We start from the raw sequence: 26188 nt of genomic DNA, 5'->3' as shown, positions 1-26188 counted from the left end.
ATTTAACAATTCTATACACTACTCAGTGTTCATTGTGATAATAAAATCTATCTTTTATTTAAAATGAGGCATATTCTGAAATACCACAAAGTCAAACCCTGAGAAGAAGCTGCCCCATAAAAATCACTTGTTTTACAACAGAATATAAGTGACTGCTGTGATTGAAAAAAGAACAGCAAACAAAAGAAAAGAATGCTTATAAATAATTGAAAGTGTTCAAATTCATTTGTTATTCTCAATTAAAAAAAGGAAAATTCTTATGTTTTATCATTTTGGAAAATCAGTCAACTATGAAATAATACCTCAATATAAAAACAGACATATCAGGAGGGAAGCTATATATAGGGTACATAAGACCTCTCCATACTACCATCACAACTTCTTGTGAATCTAAATTTGAAAATAAAAAATTAACAAAGCATATCTGAGGTGCATAAACAGACCAAACACATTGGCCTGAAAGATTACTTAATCAATGGGGAATTTGGTGGTGAAATAAGACAAAAAACTTAAAACAATGAAATCCAAAGTGAAATTTTATAATAGAAGTAATGTACCATCATGGAAATTTAAAGCATCAGGTTCAACTAATGGCTCAGGTCTACCACCCACTTGCTGGATGACCTCGGACAACATCACTTAATCTTTCAAGACTACTGAGAAAAGTAAGTAAGATATATGAAGTAAAGTTTGTAAACTGTAAAACCTTGTACAAATGCTAGCCATTAATTCAAATTTCCCACCTTTAATTCCTTTTTGTAAAGGGCTGTCTTCATTTTATATAATGTATTCTTTCAATGGAACAAGAATGCAATTTAAAAACAGTATTCAAACAAAGAAATACAGCAACTCAGTTTATTACATGCAGATTCTTCTGCATTGTTGCTAACAGTTCACTGGTCCAAAATTACTAAAATATTTAAAAAACTATACATTATGTAAACAAAACATAAATAAGACAGCATAGTTCTTTGTACATATAGTTTAGTACAGGTTGTTAGGGATTTAGGAATATGTACAATTTTACAACATGGACTGCATTTTCACAATGCATAAATGTGTGTGTGTGTGTGTGTGTGTGTATACACACACACACACACACACACATTTATATTTTTACAGAAAACAAAAAACAAGATTTCACTAATGACACAGAATACAATATTGTTGATACACACTGCCATAGTCCAAGTTCAAGAAGAAACATGTCAATTCAAGTGTGCAAAGAGCTAGCCTACTACGAACTAGTGAAACTTGACTTTGTCCAATCTATGCAATACAGACAGGTAGATTCTGTCTATTTTAAACAACTTTGGAAAACATACTCATACCAATGAGTTAAATGGAACAGATCGTTTTCTCCCAAAGGAAACAAAGCCTTGTTGCAAGCTAATGAAAAGATACATTAAAACACACAGAACTATGTATAGTATGTTTTCAACAGTATAATAAAGTTAAAATTTTTATGGGAGTCAAAACAATGCCCCATTATTTAAAAACTGGCTCATTTAGTCTAAATTCAGGATGCAGCTGTGTTGGGCTTCTCTAAGTCAGATGAGTGAAAAGCAGGGAAGACAGAAGCAGGATTTCGACTAGCAGATACAACAATTTGAGAGAGAGAGGAGGAGAGAGAAGAAACCTTAGATGCTGGAGGATTTATGGTATTCAAGATGGCTCCTTCTGGGCTAACCAACAATTTTTTGACTGATGTGTCCAGATGAAATACTGATGTGGTACTTGGCAGTGGAGGATTAGTAGAACAAATGGCAGAAACCAAAGATGTCTTAGCCAAAAGAGTAGCTGGAGGAGACTTAATTACTGAAGTCAATGACACTGTTGGTGCGGGAAGTGGAACAGACACTTTAGCAGTTGTGTTTATGATCTGTGATGTTGTATGTACTGTGGGTAGAGGACTGACATTCCCAAGAGAGTTTGTAATTTTTGTAGAACTTCTTAGAGAATGCTTCACAGGTTGCCCACTTAAAGAATTATTTGATGCTAGTGTGATCTGGGCAGGGTTATCTACTGATATAGCCGGAAGGCCTTGGCCACTGTTAAGAACTAAGGGAGGTCCATATTTTGGATTAGTAGATATAAGAAGAACATGGCTACCAGCTCCAAGACCTTGTGGTGGGACAATAAACCGGGTTCCATTAATCATGATCTGAGTACCAGGTGCCAAAGGTGTACTGGTGTTGATGACTATTTTTTGCTGAATATAAGGTTCACTGAACTGACCCCCTATCACACTATTCACATTTGATGGTGCTGTAGCAGTGTGAATGGCAGAGCCACCAGGAGCAGAACTGTAACTTGAGGTTGATTTTACTAAAGCAGAGGACATTTGCTGGTTTGGCAGAGAAGCAAAATTGGAAATATTAATTACTTTACCTAGACTTTGTGAAAGGGATGGCAATTCAGTTTGAGGTTTATTTGTGTTTATATTTGTTGGCACTGTAGTTAAAATCCCTGGTGACTGAATCTGGACAGAAGTCCGAGATTGTCTTTTAGAAAGAGATATAGAACATGTGGCTCCTGGTACAGTTGCCACTTGTGGAACTGTGTTGATTATTTTAGGGGATACAGTCACAGGTGTAGGTAAGGCAACAGTAACAGGGATCTGCAAAGCTGATGTTAAACATTTAGGAGACACTGTTGGTTGTGTAGTTGAAATCAGAACAGATGATGCAAGATGTCCTGTTTTCACAGTTGATATAGCCACAGTGTTTCCGAGATTTGACGTGCAAAGTCTATTTGACAAAATAGGCATAATTCTTGAAGAGGTATCATTTCCACTGACTAAAACAGGAGGTCGTGTCCCAATGGAAGCAGAGGCTGAGGTCACTGAAAGAGAACCCAAAGACACGTTTGCTCCTGTTACTGAAAACACGTTTACTGCTCTTGTTGCAGAAACCATTGATTCATTAAGAGGAGTAATATTTTGACTCACAAAACTTGAGCTTACTGGAATTGAATTACTACTTGTTGACAATGGCAAAACATAGCCCTTGGTACTTTTTTCTTCTCCTTTTGGGGTTACATTTTGCAATATGTTAATTGATGGTATAGGTGGCACACTGCCTGAAGTGTTTACAATTGCTTGACCTATGTTTAGTCCAATTTTCACATCTTTTATCTGAGATACAGTTGGTGATGAATTTATTTTTATTGGTGCTCCCACTGTTGATGGAATTAGTACTATCTGGGGTTGTTCTGGAGTCTTAACATATGTTTTACTCAAGGTGGGAGAAAGAGTTTGTTTTAATGGTTCTGCCACAATAGTTGGAGTAGAAGTGCCACTGGGAATTGGAGCATTAATAAAAACTAATTTCTGGGCAGAAACACCCGTAGATGTTGGTGCAGGTGTCACATTAATTGCAGTTCCACTGCTAGAAGAAAGAACAGATGGAGCTGACACCAGCATAAGTTTGTGAACTGCAGTTGCACTGATCACATCACCATTTGTTGCTGCTGTTGCTTCTGATCTTGTAACAGGGAAACTTTTTGTGAAATAATCTCCATGTTGTTTATTTGGAGTATGAATAACATTCGTACTGGTTTGTCCAAAATTTCCTGTTGATATACTAATTACATTTACTGAATTATTTGCTGTTGATGATAGTAGAGTGCCAGAAGAAAGAGAGGACTTTAAGGGAGAAGGTGGCATATGTGAAGCTTTATCTATCATGTGGCCCAAATTACCACCGCAGGAAGACTGGCCTAATGTAAGCTTAAGATTCTTTCCCACTGATGGATTAAAGCCAGATGGAATGGAATCAGAAGTTGATGTTTGGCTAAAAGATGGGAGACTAGATGTAGTAGTCACTCCAACTGAGGGTGAAAAAACAGAGGATGATGAAGTTGTTGATTTGGGTACCAGAAATGCCTGAAGCTGAGGAGCAAAAGTGAAAACTGAACTTGAAGATAAGCTATTGGGTGAATTTTGATCTGGACTGGTCTGTACTTTTACAACTCCAGTGTTCCCACCTCGTGTCCTAACAAGAATTGACTGTGAATCTCTTATACACACAGTTTTCAGTTCTTGCTTTACTTCAGAAGAATCAGGAGTTTGTTGTGCAAAAGAGTTGAGGGAACTACCAGGATTTGTAGATCCACTTAGTGTTGTTGCTGATAACAGAGGCTGAACTGTTGAGGAAATGGTGGATGAAACAATGGGCTGGGAAAATGTGGCTGCTGAAACTGCATTCTTGACTTTTCCTGACTCACTCTGGCTAGTCTTAACTGGTGGTGTTAATAAATTACTTATGGAGGTTACAGGTGACAAAGGTTGTGGCCTATCACTATTTGACAAAGGTGTAATTGTCCTATTGAAAAGTATATTAGGTAGCTGGGTAGAAACAGTTCCTGCTGAGCTGACAAGAACTGATGCTAAAGAAGAGTTTACATTTGTTGTCTGCAGGAAAGATGAACAAGGTTGTTCTGTACTTTTCTGTTGAAGTGGCGGTACTTCTTTTGCAACTGCTTTCCCTTCCTTGTGCTGAATCACAAAATTCTTAGGCAGAATGAGAACCTGTTGCATGATTTTTTCTCCTGTTTTAGAATCTAGCACAGGTTGCATCTGAATCTTTACAGAGCTGTTATGGAGATCTATGGGCAACCACTGGCCACAGGGCACTTTGTATACCATTTGTAAAGGACCTTTTGTACTGGTGTGGCAGGTCAATGCTGGCTTTATAGGACTTGCTTCTGGAGGAGATATAACTGGTTTTTCCAAAGCAGGAGCAGTTCTACCTGTGGAAGGGGGCAGTTGATTTGTTAAGGTCACTTTGTTCCCAATATTCTTTGCAAGCAAGGCCTGAATAGGTTTGGTCCCTTTCTGGAGAATAGATACTGGTGTTGAATCCACTGAGGCAAACGACTCTGGAAACAGAGGCTCTGTATGCTTGAATTCATTCAAATAGTCAATCTGCACCTCACCTTCTGCATTCTCAACTGTTGTCTCATTTGTGCTTAACTTTGCTTTCTTCCTTGGGGAAAGATCTTTTGTGCTATCATCCACATAATTAGTTTGTTTTGACTGTCGTTTAAGTGTTTTAGGCAGTATCTTTGCAATATCTTTAGAAGGCAATTCCTTTTTCAACAACTTGCTTCTGGCCATAGGAAAATCTATTTCAGACAGTTTCATGTCATCTGAAAATTATAAAAGCAAACACTGTGTTTAAATAAAACAGCAACTGAATAACAATAAGACCAATTATAAAAAAGCAAGTCATTCTCTGAACTGGAATTTTATTAAGAAATCTACTACAGGGTGATTTCAAAGTCTCAGCACCCTGATTAGAAAATTAAGGTAAGGTGATCTTTGACATGGCAATCTTGATAGCACAACCCATTCCCAACTATGTATTAATGACAGAATTTTTTTTTGTTCAAACTCTGCTAAGTCTGCTGCAATACAAACACAAAGGAAAATTTACATCTCTTAAAGAGATACTCAGGCCAGCAATTAGAGCTCAGAATTTAGATCTGAAAAGGAATACAGTCTAGTTCTTTTCTTCTAGATAAGGAAATCATGAAATCAAAGAGAGATAGTTCTCCATTCTAATTTTCAGAGACTCTAAAGGAGTTTCTGGGGTTAATTATTCCTACAGTAAAAAAATTATGTTCATATCAGTCAAAATGGGTTGATGAGAAGCTACTCTTTTTCAAGTCACCAAGAACATGAAAAACAACAGGTTAAAAAATTACTAACCACAAATTTTCACACTAACCTATTATACAACTAAATAAAGTTATTTAACTAGATTTAAAGAATAATATAATCTGATAAACTGAAATGAATTATAGATAATCTAATCTAGCCCCCTTATGATGATATGTCCACTCTGGGGTCTCATTAGGCCATCAACCTTGGTCATTCCTCATAAAAAATCTTCCCAGATTAGGGACTTGTCAAATTCCATTTAAATCAAACATCAAAAACAGTGCTTCAAAAATAGTAATAATAAAAAGAAGATGATGAACTTATTTTAGAGGGATTGTATATTAAAGATGTGTGGTCTATAATGAGCAAAGACATGCCTACAGTTTGGAGGCAGGCACTGGCTCCAGAAACTCCTAGAAATGTAATGATTCCAAGGAACCTTTACAAGGACACAGGACACCTTCAAAACATGGCAGATTTTCCTAATTAATACACATCATTAACCAGATTAACCTTTATCTCCACAAAAGATACTAAAACTTCTCTTTGTGGTTTTAGTGTTGATTTAAGGAAAGTTTTAATACTTACCTGAATCAAAGTTATCTTTCTCCAGGATATCCAAAGGTTCTGTCACCTCTACAGACTTACTAATTTCTACTTTAGGAGATTCTTTTCCAGGATCTCCTTCACCTTCTTCAGTAGTCCACAGTTCTCTAGTAAACTTATCATGATCAGGCTGTCTTCTGAAATCATCGTAGTCTTTCTTTAGGCGGCTCCTGAAATAAAATGCCCAACAAACAACACATACATCTTAAACTCTTGGAAGCTAAACTAACTTTTAGTAATTTAAACTTTATTTTGAAATATTTTCAATTAAGTCACTAAAAGCTATGTTTTAATCTCAAGTGTGTCTAAGATGCTTGGTTCAGTCTTACCAACAATTATCATTAAAGAAGAGAAAACTCAGGGGGTAGGCACAAGAAACCAGAAAGGATTATATTTATAACTTCAGAATACAGTGTTTGAATATACCACCAATTTGTCTTTTTAAATGCTATTAGACCTATTAAATGAGAGAAAGGTAAAATTTTTTTTTCTAGCTGCATGGACAAAAATAGATTTGAAATATTTTCATAATTACTGATTATAATATAGTAAAAAATGCCATTTAAAAAAGTTAATCAAATCCTAAACACTTTACCAGCAAATGAATGAAGTTGCAGGATACAAAATGAATACCCAGAAATTGATAGTATTTCTATATATTAATAACAAAATAGCATAAGGAGAAATTAAGAAAACAATTCCTTTTACAATTGCATCAAAAAGAATGAAATATCTAGGAATAGGCTTAACCAAAGAGGTGAAAGACATGTACTCTAAAAACTTTAAAACACTGATGAAAGAAATTGAAGATGACACAACTAAAAAAATATTCCATGCTCATGGATTGGGAGAATATTATTAAATGTTCATACTGCCCAAAGCAATCTACAGATTCCAAGACAATCACTATCAAAATACCAACAGCATTTTTCACAAAGCTAGGGGAAACAGTACTAAAATATGTACAGAACTACAAAGACCCCAAATTGCCAAAACAATCTTGAGAAACAAAAACAAAGCTATAGGAATCACAATTCCAGATTTCAAGATATACTGCAAAGCTGAAGTAATCAAAACAGTATGGTAATGGGGCACAGGGGTGGCTCGGTGGGTGAAGCGTCAAACTTTGGCTCAGGTCATGATCTCATAGATCGTGGGTTTGAGCCCCATGTGGGGCTCTGTGCTGACAGCTCAGAGCCTGGAGACTGCTTCGGATTCTTTATCTCCCTCTCTCTCTGCCCCTCCCTTGCTCGCACTCTGTCTTTCTCTCACAAATAAATAAACATTAAAAAAAAATAGTACGGTACTGACACAAAAACAGATACACACATCAAGGGAACAGAATAAAAATCCCAGATACAAACCTATACTTATATGGTCAACTAATTTATGACAAAAAAGGCAAGATATACAATGGGAAAAAGTCTCTTCAATAAATGGTGCTTGGAAGACTGAACAGTCACATGTAAAAGAATTAAACTGGGGGCGCCTGGGTGGATCAGTGGGTTAAGTATCCGACTTCAGCCTAGGTCATGATCTCGTGATTCGTGAGTTCGAGCCCCGTGTTGGGCTCTGGCAGCTTGGAGCCTGGAGCCTGCTTCAGATTCTGTGTCTTTCTCTCTCTCTGCCCCTCCCCTGCTCATGCTCTGTCTCTCAAAAATAAATAAATGTTAAAAAAAATTTTTTAAAGAATGAAGCTGAACCACTTTCTAATACATAACAATAAACCCAAAATAGATCAAGACCTAAACGTGAGATCTGAAACTATAAAAATCTTTTATAATTTTTTTTTCAACGTTTTTATTTATTTTGGGGACAGAGAGAGACAGAGCATGAACGGGGGAGGGGCAGAGAGAGAGGGAGACACAGAATCGGAAGCAGACTCCAGGCTCCGAGCCATCAGCCCAGAGCCTGACGCGGGGCTCGAACTCACGGACCGTGAGATCGTGACCTGGCTGAAGTCAGACGCTTAACCGACTGTGCCACCCAGGCGCCCCTGAAACTATAAAAATCTTAGAAGAGGACACAGGCAGTAATTTCTCTAACATCAGCATGGCAACATTTTTCTAGATTTGTCTCCTAAAACAAGGGAAACAAAAGCAAAAATTAACTACTGGGACTAAACAAAAATAAAAAGCTTCACAGTGAAGGAAACAATCAATGAAACAAAAAGGCAACCTAATAAATGGAAAAAGATATTTGCAAATGATATATCCAATAAAGGGTTACTAACCAAAACATAAAAAAAAAAAAAAATTCTACAACTCAAATACCAAAAAGCAAACAATCTGATTAAAAAATGGGCAGAGGACCTTAATTGACATTTCTCTAAAGAAGACCATATAGATGGCCAAGAGACATATGAAAAGATGCTCAACATCATCAGAGAAACACAAATCAAAACTACAATGAGATATCACCTTACACCTGTAAGAATGGCTAAAATCAAAAAGTTAAGAAGTAACAAGAGTTGGTGAGAAAAAGGAACCCTTGTACACTGTTGGTGGGAATGTAAATTGGGGCAGATACTGTGGAAAACAGTATGAAGGTTTATCAAAATTTAAAGATAGAAGCTTTGCACAGTGGCAGTATCATAGCCAATGAGGTTTATCTGAGGCATGATTACTGCTAATTGAAAACTTTTCCCAATATCTTGCCAGGATGATTTAAAATATAGTCAGCATTGGCAATTTTTGAAAAAAAGAAATTAAAAATAGAAATAACATATGATCCAATAATTCCATTAGTGGGTGTTTGCCCAAAGAAAACAAAAACACTATAAAGGAAATAAGCACCCCTGTGTTCACTGCAGCATTATTTACAATAGCCAAGCTTTGGAAGCAACCTAAATATCCATCAATAGACAAACAGATAAGGAAGACATGGTATATATTATGTGTACACACACACACACACACACACACACACACACACACACACACTGGAACATTATGCAGCCATGAGAAAGGATGAGATCTTGCCATTTGCGATAACATGGATGAACCCAGAGGATATTCTGCCCAGTGAAATAAGTCAGAGAAAGAAAAATACCATAAGATTACACTCACATGTGAAATCTAAAAAACAAATGAAGGGACTTTTCAGAAGATGGCGGCGCAGGAGGACACTGGGCACACTGCGTCCTGATGATCACCTAGATTCCACCCATATCTGCCTAATTTACCCAGAACACTGCCAGAAGACTAGCAGAACGGACTCTCCCGAGCCAAGCGTAGACGAGAGGCCCACGGAAGAGGGTAGGAAGGGCAGAGAGGCAGTGCGAGCTACACAGACTGGCGGGAGGGAGCCAGGGCGGTGGAGGGGCAGCCAGCACACCCGGCAAGGCAGAGCCCCAGAGTCTGGCTTGCAAAAGCGGAGGGGCCGGATGGAGTGTGTTCTGACAGCCAGTGGGACTTAACATCTGGAATTTTATAAGTCAACAGCTCTGCTTGGAGACGGGAGGGCTAAAGGACAACAGGAGGAAGAGTTGTTGAACCCCAGAGGACAGAGCTCAGCTTGGCGGGAAACAAAGGCGCTGGGAAGCGCCATCTCCCTCGCCCATCCCCCAGCCAAAATCCCAAAGGGAACCAGTTCCTGTCACAAACTTGCTTGCACCGGGCAAACACCCAACGCTGTGCTTCTGCGGATCCATCCCTCCAATGGGTCTGCCTCCCTCCCGGTGCCACAGGACCCCTCCCGAAGTGGACCACTGAAGGCAAAGCAAGCTATGCCCGCCCTTCCTGCCCCTGTGCACCTTGTGGATCCACCCCGGCTAATAGGCCAGATCCCATAGAAGCAGCACCACAAGCCTGGCAGTGTGCAAGTAGCCCAGACAGGGGCCACACCACTCCACAGTGAGTCCTGACCCTGGGAGAGAAGATAAGGTACACACCAGTCTGACTGTGGCCCCATCGGTGGGCTGGGGGCAGACATCAGGTCTGACTGCGCCCGCCCACCAACACAAGTTACTCCAGACAACACAGTGGAAGAGTCCTGCAGTTCCCCGCCACTCCAGGGACTATCCAAAATGACAAAACAGAAGAATTCCCCTCAAAAGAAACTCCAGGAAGTAGGACAGCTAATGAACCGATCAAAAATGATTTAAGCAATATAGCAGAAAATGAATTTAAAATAATAGTCATAAAATTAATTGCTGGGCTTGAAAAAAGTATAGAGGACAGCAGAGAATCTATTACTACGGAGATCAAGGGACTAAGAAACAGGAGGAGCTAAAAAATGCTCTAAATGGAGGAGTTAGCGACAGGGAGGGCCGCAGGCTTGGCTGTAGTGGTGGGGAAGTGGCCAGCTCAGGGCCTCAGGGGGCAGATGGGGGAGATGACAGGCTTAGATGAGACTCGAGGGGGTTGGGGCATGAGAATAAGAAAGGTTAAAGAGGAAACAAGATCTTGGGGAACCTATGGTGGGGAGAGCTGCATTGAAGGTCCCCGCAGTGACCCAGGGGAGGACAGCCCTTTAGCCCTGGCTGTCGCTTCCTTCTGGAGAACGGGAACTTGGCCTCTAGGAGGGCACCGCTCCTGCGTTGGCCAAGCGAGCCCCGTGCCCTGGTTTGTGTGGGAGGAGGAAAGAAGTTAGAAGCAGGGGGAGAACAGGATCTCAACGCCCTTACTGGAGAGGAAGCGGAATTGGGCATTTGGCTCCCTGAGCATGATCAGGAAGGCAGGCAGTGGGGCGCAGGGCCCCAGGAGGGCTGGGAGGGCAGACCTCGAACTCGTCAATGTCAGCAGCCCCCTTTTTTTTCAGAGGGTTGTGAACCCACGTGGGGATGAGGCCTGGTCTTGTGGATACTGAACTTAGCTTCGCGGGCCTGACAGCTCTGGCCCAGGGTGGTATGTAATTTTGGTTCGGCCTGGGACAGGGTCCAGGCCGTGCCCAGCCTGGTGAACCCCAGGTCTGGATGTGAGGTCAGACCCTTTGTCGGAGGTAAGGGTGGTCTCAGGAGTGATTGAGGAGGTAGGGTGCCATCAAAGCGGTTACTGGTGTGGCGCCTGACGCCTGGCAGGCTGGGGCTGCTGAGGCAGGATATTTGTGTGTCTGGGGACAAAATTGACCCAAGCTTTATTTTCCAGGTGGCAGTGCTCCCCTTTGGACTTTTCCTCTAGGTTCCGTGCTAACTTCTTCTGTGAGCTCCCTCTGCCCTTCCTCCTCCCTTTAACTCTCTCGAGGTTATCCATTCGTTTTAAAACATTGCTTCTGGTAACCTGGTAAGCCTGGGAAAGTTGGCAACGGCCTTGAGAAGTTCGGTTATGTCGGTAATCGTGGAGGAGGAGAGGCACGCTCTGCTGAGAGGCGGGGTGGGGTGGGGTGGTCTTGCTTGCCTGCGGAGAGGGTGGGGACTGAATGTGTACCCTTGGGTGGGCCTGCAGCGATGGCACCGGCTGAAAGTTACGAAATGCCTCATGGACCATGGTTTGTTACTATAGTGTTCATCGTGGTGATCAGATGGCACCAGGAGAAATGGAGCCCATGGCCAGTGTGAGTCGTAGCAGTGCAGGAGGGGAGACCCTGAAGGAGAGAGCCCGCCTAAGTTGATGTCTGCAGATTGAATTTCCAGAGGCTTAGGAGGTGGAAGCTTCTCCAGTGTCCTGTTTCCAGGCCTTGCTCAGGAAGCCCTGTGTTCAGGAGGCCACCATTTCAGGTTTTCAGATGAGCTCATGAGGGGGCAATCATTCAAAGTCCAAAGCAGATGCATCGGGCCATCAGCAGATCTGTTGCTTTGAATGTTTGATCCCGGAGCACCCCTCCTTTTCTGGGATGGAGGTTTTCAGATGCTGCGTCTTCTAAATTGAGCCTTCGGTCTTTGCTAGTTCTGTGCTACGAACATGGCTTCAAGAAGATTCTTAAGCTGTAGGACGTTCTAACGTGCCACAACGCAGAGTCATGCCTTGTAGATGAATCTTGCAGATGGAGCCCAGTGACTCGTTCGCCTACCCACGCGCCTGCCTGCCTGCACATTGGTTTGAGGAATTAGTGTGATGGTCTAACCTGTGTCTGGGGAAAGTGTTCACATTTGAAATGCCTTGAGCAAATACTTCAATGAAGCCTACCGGCAAACTGAAGGGGGTGGGGGTGTGGGGGGGTCGTGTTATGCTACAGTCGGGGGTGGGTACAAGTTGGTTGTGGCCAAATTCTGTTAGAAATGGGCAGGTCTTTGGGCATTCTGATTGCATCACAGATGACTAAGTGAGGGAAATAGTTGGGGGACTACCAGTGATCTTTGATGCTTCTATGTATTTGTTGATGTGGATTTTGCTTGATTTAATTTGAAAGTAAACTTCAAATGGGAGGACCCAACTGAGGTGTGAGGGTTGGGGGGGCACACCTTGGCATCGGTTCTGGCAGGGGTGACAGTTGGAGTGGTACACGTTGGCATTGGTACTGGGAGGGGTGGGGGTGAGGAAAGGGAGAGGGTTGGGTTGATACCGTATATGTTGCAGAGGGTAGGGGTGGTAGGGAATGGGGGTTGGAAGGGAATTCCGGCAAAAAGGGTAAAATTCTGGGGAAGGTAATCGACTCACAGAGGAAGAAGATACTAGTTAACGCTACTAAATTGTTAGTGGTAGTTACATTGTGCTTAGAAAGCACAAAAGATTGCTTCAAAACTTTAGAAAGAAGCTAAAATTGTTTTGCCTTGCTGCAAGGTGGGAAAGAGGGAGGACAACTGAACATGAGTACAAGTCCCATGAAAGCTGGGTGGCAGGAGTCCCCGTCGGCAGAGTGCTCACTAGCCTTTGCTGCTCCATGAGCTTTTTCAGTGGTTTATATGAAGATGTGCGGGTGTTGGGGAGCTGTAAGGCTTAGAAAGGACTTTAAATGTGCAAATTGTGAGCTTTTAAAGTACTGAAGTTTAAAATTGTGGTGTGCACTTGAGATTAGATGTACTCTTTGGGGTTTGGAACATTTCTATTTACTGAGATGTTGTGGTTGAAAATTCTGAGCAAAGTGAACGTGCAATGATAGGAATTTTATGTCTCAGACACATCTCTTGCCTTTGTGGTCCGTATTAATAGCAGTAAAAATTTTTGCTATTAGTTTTTGTAACAGAATAACCTTTTTATGGTCACTGTAAAATTACTGTGATATATAGTAGCAAACAATCCATGTAGCCTTGCAAAGGTTGAGTGAATCGATTCTAAATTTAGTTTGAACATTTGTGCTTTTCAGATTGATCCAGCATTGGAGCAACTCTCAGCCAAAATCAGTTTGGGGAACAGGCAAAATGGTGGCGGGGGGAGCGGGGAGCCTTTGCTCGATGTGGTCTGTTTTTAAAAATTCAGGGAAAGACAAGAAAACCGTTTATGATTACGTGTTTCTGAGATGCATCCAGGGAGTTGGTAAAGTAATACCAGTAGCTCTTTCTCCTGGCCTCTCACCTTGGATTTCACTAAAAATTTAAAATCCCCAATACCTTTTGCATCTGGGATTTTTGTCTTATGGGTTCTTTTTTAATGTTTAAAAATATGTTGGTATCGTTCAGCTTTTCATCATGACTTGGGTACGATGTAATTCCTGTCCTCAGAATTTATTAGTCATGCGCATATGGGGAAATGTGTTTGTGTATGCTGTTGTGAAATGGAAGCTGTTATACTGCATAAAGTACTTCTGTGTTGCTCTGTGCTGAGAACTAGTCTTCTGTTGCATCGTGTACATGATTACTAATCGTTTTCTTTACAGCACAAATAAAGGTTTGAGTTCTAAAACTCTTAAAAAAAAATGCTCTAAATGAGCTGCAAAATAAAATGGGAGGCGACCACAGCTCGGATTGAAGAGGCAGAGGAGAGAAATAGGTGAATTAGAAGACAAAATTATGGAAAAAGATGAAGCTGAGAAAAAGAGAGATAAAAGATTTCAGGAGTATGAGGGGAGACTTAGAGAACTAAGTGACATAATTAAACGAAATAATATATGCATAATTGGGATCCAAGAGGAGGAAGAGAGAGGGAAATGTGCTGAAGGTGTACTTGAAGAAATCATAGGTGAGAACTTCCCTGAACTGGGGAAGGAAAAAGACATTGAAATCCAAGAGGCACAGAGAACTCCCTTCAGACGTAACTTGAATCGATCTTCTGCATAACATATCATAGTGAAACTGGCAAAATACAAGGATAAAGAGAAAATTCTGAAAGCAGCTAGGGATAAACGTGCTCTAACATATAAAGGGAGACCGATAAGACTCATGACAGATCTGTCTACTGAAACTTGGCAGGCCAGAAAGGAATGGCAGGAAATCTTCAATGTGCTGAACAGAAAAACAATGCAGCCGAGAATCCTTTATTCAGCAAGTCTGTCATTTAGAATAGAAGGAGAGATAACGGTCTTCCCAAAACAAACAAAAACTGAAGGAATTCGTCACCACTAAACCAGCCCTACAAGAGATCCTAAGGGGGATCCTGTGAGACAAAATACCAGAGACATTGCTACAAGCACAAAACCTACAGACATCACAATGACTCCAAACCCATATCTTTCTATAACACTGAAAGTAAATGGACCAAATGCACCAACCAGAAGAAAAAGGTTATCAGAATAGATAAAAAAAATAAGGCCCGCCTATTTGCTGTCTACAAGAGACTCATTTTAGACCTAAGGACACATTCAGATTGAGAGTGAGGGGATGGAGGACTATCTATCATGCTACTGGAAGTCAAAAGAAAGCTGGAGTGGCCATACTTCTATCGGACAAACTAGACTTTAAATTAAAGGCTGTAACAAGAGATGAAGAACGTTATATAATAATTACAGGGTCTATCCATCAGGAAGAGCTAATAATTATAAATGTCTATGTGCTGAATATGGGAGCTCCCAAATATATAAAACAATTAATCACAAATATAAGCAACCTTATTGATAAGAATGTAGTAATTGCAGGGGACTTTATTTCAACGTATATTTATTTATTTATTTTTTTGGGGGGGGGGGACAGAGAGAGACAGAGCATGAACGGGGGAGGGGCAGAGAGAGAGGGAGACACAGAATCAGAAACAGGCTCCAGGCTCCGAGCCATCAGCCCAGAGCCCGATGCGGGGCTCGAAATCACGGACCGCGAGATCGTGACCTGGCTGAGGTCGGACGCTTAACCGACTGCGCCACCCAGGCGCCCCTGCAGGGGACTTTAATACTCCAGTTACACAACATTGGACAGATCATCTAGACACAGGATCAATAAAGAAACAAGGGCCCTGAATGAGACATTGGATCAGATGGACTTGACAGATATATTTAGAACTCTGCATCCCAAAGCAACAGAATATACTTTCTTCTTGAGTGTACATGGAACATTCTCCAAGATAGATCACTTACTGGGTCACAAACAGCCCTTCATAAGTATACAAGAATGGAGATCATACCATGCATACTTTCAGACCACAATGCGATGAAGCTTGAAATCAACCACAGGAAAAAGTCTGGAAAACCTCCAAAAGCATGCAGGTTAAAGAACACCCTACTAAAGAATGAATGGGTCAACCAGACAATTAGAGAAGAAATTTAAAAATATATGGAAACAAACGAAAATGAAAATACAACAATCCAAACGCTTTGGGACGCAGCAAAGGCTGTCCTGAGAGGAAAATACATTGCAATCCAGGCCCATCTAAAGAAACAAGAAAAATACCAAATACAGAATCTAACAGCACACCTAAAGGAAATAGAAGCAGAACAGCAAAGACACCCCAAACCCAGCAGAAGAAGAGAAATAATAAAGATCAGAGCAGAAATGAACAACATAGAATCTAAAAAAACTGTAGAGCAGATCAATGAAACCACGAGTTGGTTTTTTGAAAAAATACACAAAATTGATAAGCCTCTAGCCAGGCTTCTCAAAAAGAACAGGGAGATGACCCAAATAGATAAAATCATGAATGAAAATGGAATTATTACAACCAATCCCTCAGAAATACAAGCAATTATGAGGGAATACTATGAAAACTTATATGCCAACAAACTGGACAACCTGGAAGAAATGGACAAATTCCTAAACACCCACACCTTTCCAAAACTCAAACAGGAAGAAACAGAAAGCTTGAACAGACCCATAACCAGCGAAGAAATTCAATCAGTTATCAAAAATCTCACCAACAAATAAGAGTCCAGGACCAGATGGCTTCCCTGGGGAATTCTACCAGACATTTAAAGCAGAGATAATACCTATCTTTCTCAAGCTGTTCCAAAAATAGAAAGGGAAGGAAAACTTCCAGACTCATTCTATAAAGCCAGCATTACTTTGATTCCTAAACCAGACAGAGACCCAGTAAAAAAAGAGAACTACAGGCCAATATCCCTGATGAATATAGATGCAAAAATTCTCAATAAGATACTAGCAAATTGAATTCAACAGCTTATAAAAAGAATTATTCACCATGATCAAGTGGGATTCATTCCTGGGCTGGTTCAACATTCACAAATCAATCAACATGATACATCACATTAAGAAAAGAGAAGAAAAGAAAAGAGAAGAGAAGAAAAGAGAAGAAAAGAAAAGAAAAGAGAAGAAAAGAAAAGAAAAGAGCCATATGATCCTGTCAATCAATGCAGAAAAAGCATCTGACAAAATTCAGCATCTTTTCTTAATAAAAACCCTCGAGAAAGTCGGGGTAGAAGGAACATACTTAAACATCATAAAAGCCATTTATGAAAAGCCCACAGCTAATATCATCCTCAATGGGGAAAAACTGAGAGCTTTTTCCCTCAGATCAGGAACACGACAGGGATGTCCACTCTCACCGCTGTTGTTTAACATAGTGTTGGAAGTGCTAGCATCAGCAATCAGACAAGAGGAAATCAAAGGTATCAAAATTGGGAAAGATGAAGTCAAGCTTTCACTTTTTGCAGATGACATGATATTACACATGGAAAATCCGATAGACTCCACAAAAGGTCTGCTAGAACTGATACAAAATTCAGCAAAGTCACAGGGTACAAAATCAATGTACAGAAATCAATTGCATTCTTATACACTAATAATGAAGCAACAGAAAGACAAATAAAGAAACTGATCCCATTCACAATTGCACCAAGAAGTATAAAATACTTGGGAATAAACCTAACCAAAGATATAAAAGACCTGTATGCTGTAAACTATAGAAAGGTTATGAAGGAAATTGAAGAAGATATAAAGAAATGGAAAAACATTCTGTGCTCATGGACTGGAAGAATAAATATTATTAAAATGTCAATACTACCCAAAGCTATCTATACATGCAATGCAATCCCAATAAAATTGCACCAGTATTCTTCTTGAAGCTAGAACAAGCAATCCTAAAATTTGTATGGAACCACAGTAGTCCCCGAATAGCCAAAATAATTTTGAAGACCAAAGCAGGAGGCATCACAATCCCAGACTTCAGCCCCTACTACAAAGGTGTAATCATCAAGACAGCATGGTTTTGGCACAAAAACAGATACATAGACCAATGGAATAGAATAGAAACCCCAGAACTAGACCCACAAAAGTACGGCCAACTAATCTTTGACACAGCAGGAAAGAATATCCAATGGAAAACAGACAGTCTGTTTAACAAATGGTGCTGGGAGAACTGGACAGCAACATGCAGAAGGATGAAACTAGACTACTTTCTTACACCATTCACAAAAATAAACTCAAAATGGATAAAGGACCTGAATGTGAGACAGGAAACCATCAAAACCCTAGAGGAGAAAGCAGGAAAAGACCTCTCTGACCTCAGCCGCAGCAATTTCTTACTTGACACATCCCCAAAGGCAAGGGAAGTAAAAGCAAAAATGAACTATTGGGACCTCATCAAGATAAAAAGCTTCTGCACAGCAAAGGAAACAATCAACAAAACTAAAAGGCAACTGACAGAATGGGAAAAGATATTTGCAAATGACATATCGGACAAAGGGCTAGTATCCAAAATCTATAAAGAGCTCACCAAACTCCACACCCGAAAACCACATAACCCAGTGAAGAAATGGGCAGAAAACATGAATAGACACTTGTCTAAAGAAGACATCCAGGTGGCCAAGAGGCACATAAAAAGATGCTCAACATCGCTCATCAGGGAAATAAATCAAAACCACACTCAGATATCACCTCACGCCAGTCAGAGTGGCCAAAATGAACAAAACAGGAGACTATAGATGCTGGAGAGGATGTGGAGAAACGGGAACCCTCTTGCACTGTTGGTGGGAATGCAAACTGGTGCAGCCGCTCTGGAGAACAGTGTGGAGGTTCCTCAAAAAATTAAAAATAGACCTACCCTATGACCCATCATTAGCACTGCTAGGAATTTACCCAAGGGATACAGGAGTACGGATGCATAGGGGCACTTGTACCCCAATGTTTAAACAGCACTCTCAACAATAGCCAAATTATGGAAAGAGCCTAAATGTCCATCAACTGATGAATGGATAAAGAAATTGTGGTGTATATACACAATGGAGTACTACGTGGCAATGAGAAAGAATGAAATATGGCCCTTTGTAGCAACGTGGATGGAAGTGGAGAGTATTATGTTAAGTGAAATAAGCCATACAGAGAAAGACAGATTCCATATGTTTCCACTCCTTGTGGACCTGAGAAACTTAACAGAAGACCATGGGGGAGGGGAAGGAAAAAAAAATGGTTAGAGAGGGAGGGAGGCAAAACATAAGAGACTCCTAAAAACTGAAAACAAACTGAGGGTTGATTGGGGATGGGAGGGAGGGGTAGGTGGGTGATGGGTATTGAGGAGGGCACCTGTTGGGATGAGCACTGGGTGTTGTATGGAAACCAATTTGACAAAAATTTCATATTAAAAAAAATAAAATAAAATAACAAATGAATAAACAAAATAACAACAACAACAAAAAGCCCTATAAATACAGAGAACAAACTCATGGTTGCTGGAGGGTAAGGGGTGTGGGGGATGGATAAAATGGGTGAAGGGAATTTGGGATACAAGTTTCTAGTTTTGGAATAAATAAGTCACAAGAGTAAAAGGCATACCATAAAGAATATAGTCAATGATATTTTAGTAGTGTTGTACGGTGACAGATAGTAGCTACACTTTTGATGAGCATACCATTATGTATAAACACGTCCAATCACTACGTTGTACACCTGAAACTACCGTAACATTGTGTGCTACCTATACTCAAAAAAAAAAAAATGTTTTAAAAAGTTAATCAGGAAATTCTAGGAAATAGTACTATTATTTTACTTATGTAGAGTATAGTAACAAAAAAAAAAAAAACCTCATCATTTAATCCTGAGAGTAATCATATCTAAACATTTTGATCTCACTAGAAATATTTTTATTTACAAAAATAAACTCAAAATGAATGAAGGACCTGAATGTGAGACAGGAAACCATCAAAACCCTAGAGGAGAAAGCAGGAAAAAAACTCTGACTTCAGCCGCAGCAATTTCTTACTCGACACATCTCCAAGGCAAGGGAATTAAAAGCAAAAATGTACTATTGGGATCTCATCAAGATAAAAAGTTTCTGCACTGCAAAGGAAACAATCAACAAAACTAAAAGGCAACCAACAGAATAGGAAAAGATATTTGCAAATGACATACTGAATAAAAGGCTTGTAACCAAAATCTATAAAGAACTCACCAAACTCCACACCTAAAAAACAAATAATCCTGTGAAGAAATGGGCAGAAGACACAAATAGACACTTTTTAAAAGAAGACATCCAGATGGCCAAAGATGCTCAACGTCACTCCTCATCAGGGAAATACAAATCAAAACCACACTGAGATAGCACCTCATGCCAGTCAGAGTGGCTAAAATGAACAAATCAGGACACTATAGATGCTGGAGAGGATGTGGAGAAATGGGAACCCTCTTACACTGTTGGTGGGAATGTAAACTGAAACAGCCGCTGTGGAAAACAGTGTGGAGGTTCCTCAAAAAATTAAAAACAGATCTACCCTATGACTCAGCAATGACACTGCTAGGAATTTACCCAAGGGATACAGGAGTGCTGATCCATGGGGGAACTTGTACCCCAATGTTTATAGCAGCACCTTCAACAATATCCAAATTATGGAAACAGCCTAAATGTCCATCAACTGATGAATGGATAAAGAAGATGTGGTTTATATATACAATGGAATACTACTTGGCAATGAGAAAGAATGAAATCTGGCCATTTAGCAATGTGGATGGAACTGGAGAGTGTTATGCAAAGTGAAATAAGTCATACAGAGAAAGACAGATACCATATGTTTTCACTCTTATGTGGATCCTGAGAAACTTAACAGAAGACCATGGGGGAGGGGAAGGGGGGAAAAAAAAGTTAGAGAGGGAGGGAGCCAAACCAGAAGAAACTCTTAAAAACAGAATAAAGTGAGGGTTGATGGGGAGTGGGAAGGAGGGGAAAGTGGGTGATGGGCATTGAGGAGGGCACCTTTTGGGATGAGCACTGGGTGTTGTATGGAAACCAATTTGACAATAAATTTTATATATATATAAAAGAAATATATATAAAAGATATATATATAAAATATATATATTTATATATATAAAAGAAATATATATATATTTTATATGTGTGTGTGTGTATATATATATATATATATGTATATAAAACAGAGAAAGCTGAAAAGTGATCTCTGAGAGATCCTTTTCACATAAAAATATAATAGCTATGTTTCCATAAAACAATGGAGAGATGAAAACATTTCCAAAGACACATAATTTAGAGATCCTCTATTATTCCTCTTGCTTTCAACTGAATTTCTCTATTCTACCACTAACCTTTACCTTATTTCATTTTGTTTAAAAAAGAAATGGGGGTGCCTGGGTGGCTCAGTACATTAAGCATCGAGTCTTGATTTTGGCTCAGGTCATGATCAAGGTTTGTGGGATTTGAGACCTGCATCGAGCTCTGTGCTGACAGCAGAGCCTGCTTGAGATTCTCTCTCTCTCTCTCTCTCTCTCTCTCTCTCTCTCTCTCTCAAAATAAATAAACATTAAAAAAGATCTGAACATATATTCTCCAATTTATTTTTACTACAAATTCTTATTTAAGTATTCTGAAGCTTAAGTCTCACCTCTGTCACTTAATAGCTGTGAGACTTTGGGGAAGCTCCTTAAACTTTCTTTTTATTTTAAGCTTATTTATTTATTTTGAGAGAGAGAAAGAGAAAGAAAGAAAGAGAGCAAATGAGTGCGTCCAAGTGGGGGAGGGGCAGAGAGTGGCAGAGAGAGAGAATCCTAAACAGGCTCCTCGCTCAGACACAACCTGATGCAGGGCTCAATCTCATGACTGTGAGATCATGCTCTGAGCCAAAGTCAAGAGTCAGATGTTTAACCAACTGAGCCACCCAGGTGCCTAGCACCTTAAACTTTCTAGCATCAGTTTACTTTTTTGTATAATGGGGATAATAATAGTACTTACCTCACAGTATGTGTGGCACATAGAATAATTGTAAAATTAATCTCCTTTTAGAAATATCTTCATGGCGGTTGTATGAAATTCCTCCCTTCTCAGCCCTCTTCTTTGTCTCAGCTGTTTTGTTTTATTTTATTTACAGGGAAAATAGAAGGTGGGGCACCTGAGTGGCTCAGTCCATTAAGCATCTGACTTTGTGAGTTCAAGCCCTGCGTCGGGCTCTGTACTGACAGCTCAGACCCTGGAGCCTGCTTCGGATTCTGTTTCCTTTTCTCTCTGCCCCTCCCCTACTTACGGTCTGTCTGTCTGTCTCTCTCTCTCTGTCTCTCAAAAATAAACAAACATTAAAAAAAGAAGAAGAAAATAGAAGCAGACAAGAACTTTCATATGCTCTTATCTCATCTGCCACTTATGACCTTCATTTGTACTCATATTCTGTCTTCCTATTTAAGCTAATGCCTCCATTTATGCATCCTCTCTCATCTATCCAATGATATCATTCTACCAAATGTCTCTTCCTTCCCCTGAGTCCATTTTTGCCTATTAGATCATTTTCACCAGTATACAGAAAGTTATTTCCCCATTAATTAAAACAAACAACAACAAAAAACCAAAGCACCTTCTCTTGACTGCAACTTGTCCTTCCAGCTACTGCCCTATTTATCTGCTCCACTTTATGATAAAACTTCCTCTCCCCTAATTCTCTTGAACAGACTTCTATGACTTTTATCCACTACTTTACCAACACAGCTCATCAAGGTCATCAATGATTTCCATGTTGCCAAATTCAAAATTAATTCTCAGGCCTCATCTTTTTCAATCTATCACAAGCAGCCCTCCTTTTTGAAATTATTTTCTTTACCTGGCTTCCAAGACACCCCGCTTTCTCTTGGTTATCCTACCTTACTGAACATTCCTTCTCAGTCTCTTCTGCTGAGTCCTATTCCTCTCCACCATCTCTAAATGTTGGAATGCCCCAGGGCCCGGTCTTTTTCTCTATCTATGCTCACATTCTAGGTGATTTCTACCAGTCTCATAGCTTAAATATAATCTATATCCTGACAACCCTAAATTTATGCCTCCAGTCTGGTTTATTCCCTTGAACAGGGACTCATACACTAAACTGTCTACTCAATTAAGCCCAATTAGATGTCTAAAAATCATATCAAACTTCACATGTTGAAATCCAAACTCCTGAATCCCTGCCCTGCAAACCTGCTACTCCTTTAGTTTCCCTTATCTAAATTAATGGCAATTCCATTATTCCAGTTTAGACCAAAAATAGAACATCATCTTTTTACTCTTCCTCTTCTTCTTTTTTTTTTTTTTTGACACTTTATATCCAATGTTTAAGAAAATTCTACCTATCCTACTTTCAAGATACATCCAGAATCCAACCACCCCTTGCCATCTGAATAGCTGTTAAGGAGAATCATGAAAAACAGGTGACCACCAATTGACCCATGAGTTGGACCCAGGCACTCAAAGGCTTCTCATTCCTTCCCCCACCCTTGGAATGCAGGTTCTACTTGCCTTTCCTGCCCCCCAGAGACTGCTCCAAGAACACAGCCTTGAGATAGTGATGTGATGTTGAAAATACCTACACGATATATATGTGATTGCATCTAAGTAAGGCCTCCTTATATGAACTTTTAAGATCTGGTGGGCAGGTGCAGAGATCCATTTGTCTTGCTGCTGCTCAAGAAAAGCCTTATCAAATGTAATTTCCTTTTACTTACTCAACCTGCCACCTACGCACCTGGAGTAGCCTGTTTCTTCCTTTGGTCTCTCCCTACCATCTGAATACAGACACCAGTTTCAGATTACACCAGGGAAACTCCTTAAGAGGGTTACAGACTAGTAAGCACTATCCTGTTCCAAGCCATCATCGTTTTTGTTTTTGTTTTTGCCTGGATTATTGCTTTTTGTAACTGATTTCCCTGTCATCCCACTACACTAATCTCAGCATGACAGGTAGTGTGAGTGCTTTAAAACATAAGTCAGATCAGGTCCTTCCTCTGCTTAACACCATTCAATGGTGTCTTATTTCAGAGTAAAAACAAAAGTCCATTAAGACTTACATGATCTGGATACTGTTCCCTATACTTCTCTGATATCTTGACTCTTAGCCTTTTAATCCTCACTCACTCAGCTCTGGATACACCTGTGAAACTTTGCATTTCTTCTACATGCCAAATATGAGGCCAACCTTAGGGCTTCTGCATCTTCTTTTCCTTCAGATATCCATGTGGCTCTCTTCCTCATTTATTTCAGGTCTCTGAATATCAACTCATCAGGGAAGCTTTCCCTGACACCCTACAAAAGAGCAATCATCATCTCATCCAAACCAGGCATTTCCTATTCTCCTTACCGTAATTTAATTTTCTTCATAGTACATATCACTAACTGACATTTTGAGCTTGTCTGTTTCTTCCGAGAATGTACACCACAGATGAAGTCAGAAATCACTAATAGAAGGAAAACTGGAAAATCCGCAAATTTGTGGAAATTTAATAACACACTATTAAACAACTAATGGATTAAAGAAGAAATTATTAAAAAAACCCTGGAAAATACTTATACATAAATGGAAATGAAAACACAACATAGTAAAACGATGGGACACAGTGGGGAAAAAAAACAGTGCTAAGGGGGAAATTTAGAGCTATAAAGAAATGTTTACACTAAAAAACAAGAAACATCTCAAATCAACGACCTAACTTTATAACTTTAGAAATTCAAAAAAGAAAAACAAACTAAATCTAAAGCTAATGGAAGGAAGGAACTAAGATATCAGAGGTAAACAATATAGAGAATAGAACAACAATAGAGAAAAATCAATGAAACCAAAATTTCCTTCTTTTAAAAGATCAACAAAATTAACAAATCTTTATCTAGATCAACTTAGAAAAAAAAAAAGAGAGAAGACTCAAATTAGGAAAATCAGAGATAAAAGTGGGGCCATTACAACCAATCTCATAAAAATAATAATTAGAATGTTATGAAAAATTGTATGCCACCAAATTGGATACTTTAGATGAAACAGACAAATTTCTAAAATCAAAAACCTACCAGGATTAAGTTACAAGGAAACAGAAAATCTGAATATGCCTATAACTATTAAAGGAGAATGAATCATTAATTCAAAAGTCTCTCAACACAGAGAAGTTTGGATCTAATGCACTCACTGGTGAAATCTACCAACATTTAAGAACTAATACCTTTCTTTTGCAAACTTTTCCCCCAAAAAACTGAAAAGTAAGAAAAACTTCCTAATTCATTCTTTGAGGCCAGCATGACGCTAATGCCAAAGCCTGACAAGGACACTACAAAAAAAACTAGACAAGTATCTCTTTTTTTTCTTTTTTGTCACATTTTAATTCCAGTTAGTTAACAATTAGTGTTATATTAGTTAAGATGTACAATATAGTGCTTCAACAATTCAGTACTTCATCCTGGTGCCCATCACTACAAGTGCACTCCATAATCGCCATCACATTTTTAACCCATCCTCTACCCTCCTCCCATGTAGTAACCATCAATTTTTCTCTATAGTTGAGTCTGTTTCCTGGTCCGTCTCTCTCTATATATAGATGTAGATATATAGATATAGATAGATTTCTCCTTTGCTTATTTTGTTTCTTAAATTCCACATAAGTGAAATCATATGGTATTTGCCTTTTTCTGACAGTTTGATTAGCATTATACTCTCTAGCTCCATCCATGTTACTGCAAATGACAAGATTTCCTTCTTCTTTATGGCTGAATAATATTCCATTGTATGTATGTATGTGTGTGTGTATATCTATATCTATATCTATATCTATATCTATATGCCACTTCTTCTTTAACCATTCATCAATTAGTGAACACCTGGGAAGCTTCTGTATCTTTGCTACTGTAAATAATGTTGCTATAACATAGGGATGCCTGTATCACTTTGAATTAGTGTTCTTGTATCCTTTGGGTAAATACCCAGTAGTGCCATTGCTGGATCATCATTTTTAACTTTCTGAGGAGCTTCCATACTGTTTTCAACAGTACCTGCTCCCACTGACACTGTAAGAGGGTTTCCCTTTCTCTGCAACCTCGTCAACACCTGTTGTATCTTATGCTGTTGATTTTAGCCATTGTGACAGGTGTGGGGCAATATCTCATTGTAGTTTTGATTTGCATTTCCCTGAAGGTAAGGGATGATGAACATCTTTTCATATGTCTCTTTGCTATCTGGATGTCTTCTTTGGAGTAATGTCTGTTCATGTCTTCTGCCTACTGTTAACTGGGTTATTTGTTTTTTGGGTGTTGAGTTGTGTAAGTTCTTGAGTTGTATAAGTTCTTTATATATTTTGGATACTACCCCTTTATCAGATGTGTCATTTGCAAATATCTTCTCTTATTTAGTAGGTTGCCTTTTAGTTTTGTTGACTGTTTCCTTCCTTGTGCAGAAGCTTTTTATTTTGATGTTGTCCCAATAATTTATTTTTTCTTTTTAGGTTTTTTAATGTCCCAAACATTTATTTTTTCTTTTTGGGTCTTTTGATGTTGTTCCAAT

General features: G+C 39.5%; 1 protein-coding gene and 1 non-coding gene across 5 annotated transcripts in view; one reads left to right on the top strand and one right to left on the bottom strand.

Moving 5' to 3' along the window:
• Positions 1–841: 841 nt before the first annotated feature.
• Positions 842–26188, bottom strand: part of KIAA2026 (KIAA2026 ortholog) — a 133596-nt gene continuing 108249 nt past the window's right edge. For all 4 annotated transcript variants that reach the window (XM_047829811.1, XM_047829813.1, XM_047829812.1 and 1 more), the window contains 2 exons: positions 6254–6441; positions 842–5151 (listed from right to left, as the gene is read on the bottom strand). In XM_047829811.1, coding sequence (XP_047685767.1) covers positions 1520–5151; positions 6254–6441 — 3820 coding nt within the window. In that variant the 3' untranslated portion in view covers positions 842–1519. The remainder of the gene's footprint in view (positions 5152–6253; positions 6442–26188) is intronic.
• On the top strand, positions 8843–8981 carry LOC125151067 (U4 spliceosomal RNA). Its single transcript, XR_007146618.1, has one exon. It is a non-coding gene; the product is annotated as a U4 spliceosomal RNA (small nuclear RNA).

This window comes from Prionailurus viverrinus, chromosome D4 (assembly GCF_022837055.1).
Source record: "Prionailurus viverrinus isolate Anna chromosome D4, UM_Priviv_1.0, whole genome shotgun sequence".
NCBI lineage: Eukaryota > Metazoa > Chordata > Mammalia > Carnivora > Felidae > Prionailurus > Prionailurus viverrinus.
This window is presented reverse-complemented; position numbering and strand designations above follow the sequence as displayed.